This window comes from Bidens hawaiensis, unplaced genomic scaffold (genome assembly GCF_021521415.1).
Source record: "Bidens hawaiensis isolate Kalapana, Puna unplaced genomic scaffold, B.hawaiensis_p1.1 tig00032363_1, whole genome shotgun sequence".
NCBI lineage: Eukaryota > Viridiplantae > Streptophyta > Magnoliopsida > Asterales > Asteraceae > Bidens > Bidens hawaiensis.
This window is the reverse complement of record NW_027495496.1, coordinates 21,532-26,083: the sequence shown is the minus strand read 5'-3', so window position 1 is coordinate 26,083 and position 4,552 is coordinate 21,532. Positions and strand designations below refer to the sequence as shown.

General features: G+C 37.7%; 1 protein-coding gene across 1 annotated transcript; it reads left to right on the top strand.

Moving 5' to 3' along the window:
* The first annotated feature begins 1,759 nt into the window (after positions 1–1,759).
* On the top strand, positions 1,760–3,495 carry LOC143583338 (protein NLP7-like). Its single transcript, XM_077065668.1, has 3 exons — positions 1,760–1,895; positions 1,986–3,086; positions 3,218–3,495. The coding sequence occupies exons 1-3, from the start codon at positions 1,760–1,762 to the stop codon at positions 3,493–3,495; spliced, it is 1,515 nt and encodes a 504-aa protein (XP_076921783.1).
* The last annotated feature ends 1,057 nt before the right edge of the window (positions 3,496–4,552 follow it).

Sequence of the window (4,552 nt, the reverse complement as noted above, 5' to 3'; positions counted from 1 at the left end):
TATGCCTATGTGTTTATCGCTTTTGGTTGGTTGATCTATAAATCCTAGACTACTTGGCATCCCCTTGTAGCAAGGTGTCGTTAACGTAATGCAATTAACGATAACTATAAAATCCTAGACTATCTGACATCCCCTTATAGCCAGGTGTCGCTAACTTAAATCTATTAGCGATATCTATTATCCAAGTTATTGCTTTTATTTACTGTTTCGTATACAAGTTTTGTGGCATTTTATCACTATATACTTATATGCTCAAACTTATGAATTGTTCACCAACATTTGTGTTGATAAACTTTATTTTATGAAATGTTACAGGTTTGACTTTGGTTGATTCGAGAACTTGACGAAAAACGTTATCAAGACTATTAGGATATTAGTAAAACGAACAATATATTTGTTTACTTGTATTCAATTTTTTGTATGAACAAGATGTGTTGTTTATTGATTTATGAAATAAATGAGTTGATTAAATATTGTCACTTTAATAGTGTCTTGTGTTTTGGGCAATCCGTTGCATCCCGGCATGTTCCGCCGCCTTTGGTCGGGGTGTGACAGTTTTGCAGGAGATAAATCCAGAGCCACAGGTCAGATTCAGGTTGAACGTGCTAGAAGAGGTTCAGAAAAACCAGTCAGAGGTTTTCGTAGCAGTGGGAGCACTGACAGTCAGTCAGTTAAAGTTTTTGCCAGAGTTATCAGACAGTGGGTTAAGAGAACCAATATTTCAGCGGTTAAAGTCTCTTCAGAAGATTACGTGCTTAATATGGAGAGTGTTGTTTGTTCTCAAGGTATTCCAAGATTTAGTAGTTCATGTAAGTGGGAGCCGGTAGGGACAGAGAATGAGTCAGTGACAGTTGTAGCCATGAATGATGTGTTGGAGCTCGGAGGAGCTTCAACGGGCGTTCCGGTTAACTGATGAGAAGGCAGATGCAACCAGGAAGACGAGGAAGATTACAAGAGGTACAAACGATCATCGGTAGGCAATTTGAAGATTATCAAGCCTCCAAGTGGGAGATTGTTGGGTTTATGGAGGCTTAATTGGGTCCAGTAGAAAACATCTTTGTGGCAGATTAATTAAATGAAGACTAGTGACAGGGTTGACCCATATTATTTAATTATTGCCCATTATTAGTTTATTGGAGATTAAGTTGTAAACCCTAATCATGTATCTATTTATACTTAGCCTTGTACTTGTAATTCCTTATCACGAGTGAGGCAGAGAGCAATAATAAAAGTATCCTGGTTGCAGCTTGTGGATGTAGTTCAGTTTAGACCGAACCACGTTAAATCCTCGTGTTCATTATTGCTTTCGTGTGTTGTGTTCGGTTCATGTGTGCGTTTAATCCTAACAACTAGTAAATCATAATGGGATGGCATATGAAAATCTTTGCGTTTGTTATATTTAGAAATTGGTCAATACGACATCGGCTGTGTGACGTTTAGAAAACGAAAGGCGACAGGTCGATAAAAAAGTTGGATTCCCATGTCATAGGTATGGTAATAAGTAAATGATTACACACGCTTGCAACTTAACTTAATATAAGACAAGAAGAAGCATAAGCATGAGTGGCATAATAAGACTTAAATGTATTTGTGATCCTTGACGGGATATGCCTACTACTACTAAAGGGTTGTTTGTTCTACACACACACACACACAGACACTAACACTATAAAAAGCCTAATGACAATCTTGTTTTTTCCATCCATCTGTCGATCGATCTTTCTGTTGTATTGTATTTAGCATGATGAAGATGAATATGATGACCGGCCTTCGTTCTTCCCATCCATCCATCTCCGAATTCCTTCAAGGCTTCCCAAATCCGCCTGTTCATTACATCAAACCTGATACTCCAACTGGCCCATGGCTCTTTTGGAACAATAGTAATTCTTCATCAGGTCAGATACTTTTCTTCTTCTTATTATTATTATATTTCATTAGTTTCTGGTTTGTTGAATTAATTTAATAATAATTCTTCTTCTTCTCAGCAGTTATTGACGACGGGAAGTTGATATCTTCTCTTTTTGCTAGTGCGGCTTGGACACCCCAGTATGTATGTCAGTTCTGGGCACCGGTAACAACAACAACCATAGGAGGCCAAGTGGTGCTTTCAACTTCTGGTCAACCATTTGGCCTCTCTCTTCTTTCCAAAGACTTGGCCATGTACATGCAATATTCGGAGACCCTTAACTATGACCTTGATGAACACGAACACACCGGACCCGCCACCGCTTTCAGGACCCGCTTTCCATGTCTCAATCAACTCCATTGGATTCTGTCGCACAACAATCATCCTGCCTTGAACGTTTCCATTATGCTTCCTATTTGTAGTTTGGAAAACAACAACACTTGTATCGCTGTTCTCGAGCTCACCGGATATTATAATTACTTCGCAAATTTTACTTTAAATGTCATTCATAACCTAAAGAAAGCTGGTCTGTATGCGTTTTCTTCCCAAGATCATATACCCTATCAGACTATCAACCTTCTCAAGCATACCAAGCACGAGATCGATGAGGCATTAAAGGCCGTTTGCCGATCACATGACTTCGCTCTAGCTCAGGTTTGGATCCCTTATGTGGAAGAGACTCAGAAGAAACGGTTACTAGCGCTCAAATTGACTGGGTGTTCTCAAAAGAAAAGTTTAGGATGCATAATGTTTCCTCCATTTTGTGATGCAATTCCCTTTGCCGGAGAGGAACATGCCCTCAAGACACTCCAAGATCATCAATCGCGCTACATTCTGCAGTTCCCTTCCCATACTCTATCCGGATGGGATGATAGTCTCTTTATAAAAACGAGAGGTCTTACAATATGCCTGAGGAGTGAAGAGACCGGTGATCTTGATTATGTGTTTGAATTCATATGGACCAGGGATGCAGACCATGTTCTCTTTGTGGAGGGCTTACTCTTAAGATTAAAACTCTGGTTACCAAGTTTTAAGTTTGCTTCTGGGGCAGAACTAAGTGACGAGTTAGATGTTAAGATCAGTACACGCGAATGGTTTCTTGGTGAAACTCGAGAGTATAAGATTTTTCAAGGAAGAGGATCGATGAAAGAAGCTGCTGCACAAAACCTTCATGGTAATGGTAATATAATCTTCTTTTTATTTTACATTTACCATTATTATTAAGAGATTCTTTTCTGATGTTGTGTTATAGGTTCTGAATCTACATTGAAATGCAAGTGTAGAGATCCTGGGGTCGTTGGAAAATCAAAGAAGAGAGAGAGAGAGCAATTCAGGCCTGGACATTGACTTTGGAAGCAGAGTATGAAGATGACATAATCGAGTTCCATCTCCCTATCTCGCAAGCAAGCTTTGTAGCTCTTGAGAAAGAAATCAGCGTGCGGTTGAGGTTGGCTATCAGGACTTATAAGCTCGAGTACTTTGATGAGGATGGAGATCAGATATTATTAACCTGTGATGAAGAAATGGGTGATTGCATTCGATGCCCGAGAAGTCTGCTGTGTGTGATACCATCTCTACAACCAATATGATCCCTTTGGAATCATCTCTATTTGTTCAATGAACATGTTTGTTTTCTGGTTTTCAATTGGGCATATTTATAATTATAAATATATTTATAATAACTATGGTTTGGTGCCACAATTATTATTATTATTATTATTATTATTATTATTATTATTATTATTATTATCTGTGTTCTTTTAGTATTTATGAATTAGTGTGCATCTTCTTTGCATAATGTCACTTCTACCAGGTTGGTTTATGTATACTTTTAAAATACAAGATTATGGATACAGTTTGCAGATATCAACTAATGAACATAATCAAATTTGTGCAAACTATGTGAAACTTGATCTAATTCTCTGTTTCATTACAGCGAATGTGTAAAAGTAATTGTTGTGTTTTTGTTCACATACATGTTACTGCGTTATTTATGAATGTTTACGGGCCAGTGTTATGGTAATCGTGTGGTTGTTTCTTTGTTTGTATATGATGCCTTTGTTTCTCTCTGATATGACAATCTGTTTCAATGAAAGCAACACTGATTACAAGTAATCTTGTATCCACTTTGATTCTGACTTTATATGTAGTCAAACATGTCACTTTTTAAATTTGAAATTATTATGCATTTGGTTTAGTTTTGCATCAATCAATCTTAGACCATGAGTAGTCATAACTCTCCACCTCCAGGTATTATGCGTCACGTGGTGTCCAGTCAGAATTATGGTTTTTTACAAAAACAGGGTATAGTCATAACTCTCCACCCCCAGGCGTCATACGCCACGTGGCGCCACGTCACTTTTACACTTTTGTTTTTTTTAAATTATTTAATAAGAATAATCAAATAACAATAATATTTTATTAAATAAATATTACATTATTCGTCCTCGTCGTCTTCGTCCTCGTCGTAACCCCTAAAAATTGTAACCCCTTAAAAAATCTAATCTATACATGAAAAAAAGCCCGAAAATAGGGTATTCAAATACCCGATTTTAGAATACCCTGTTCTATACCCGACCCGAATCCGATGCATAGGGTATGGTTTTTAGAGACAATACCTGGACCTGAATCCTACCGGATATTGCC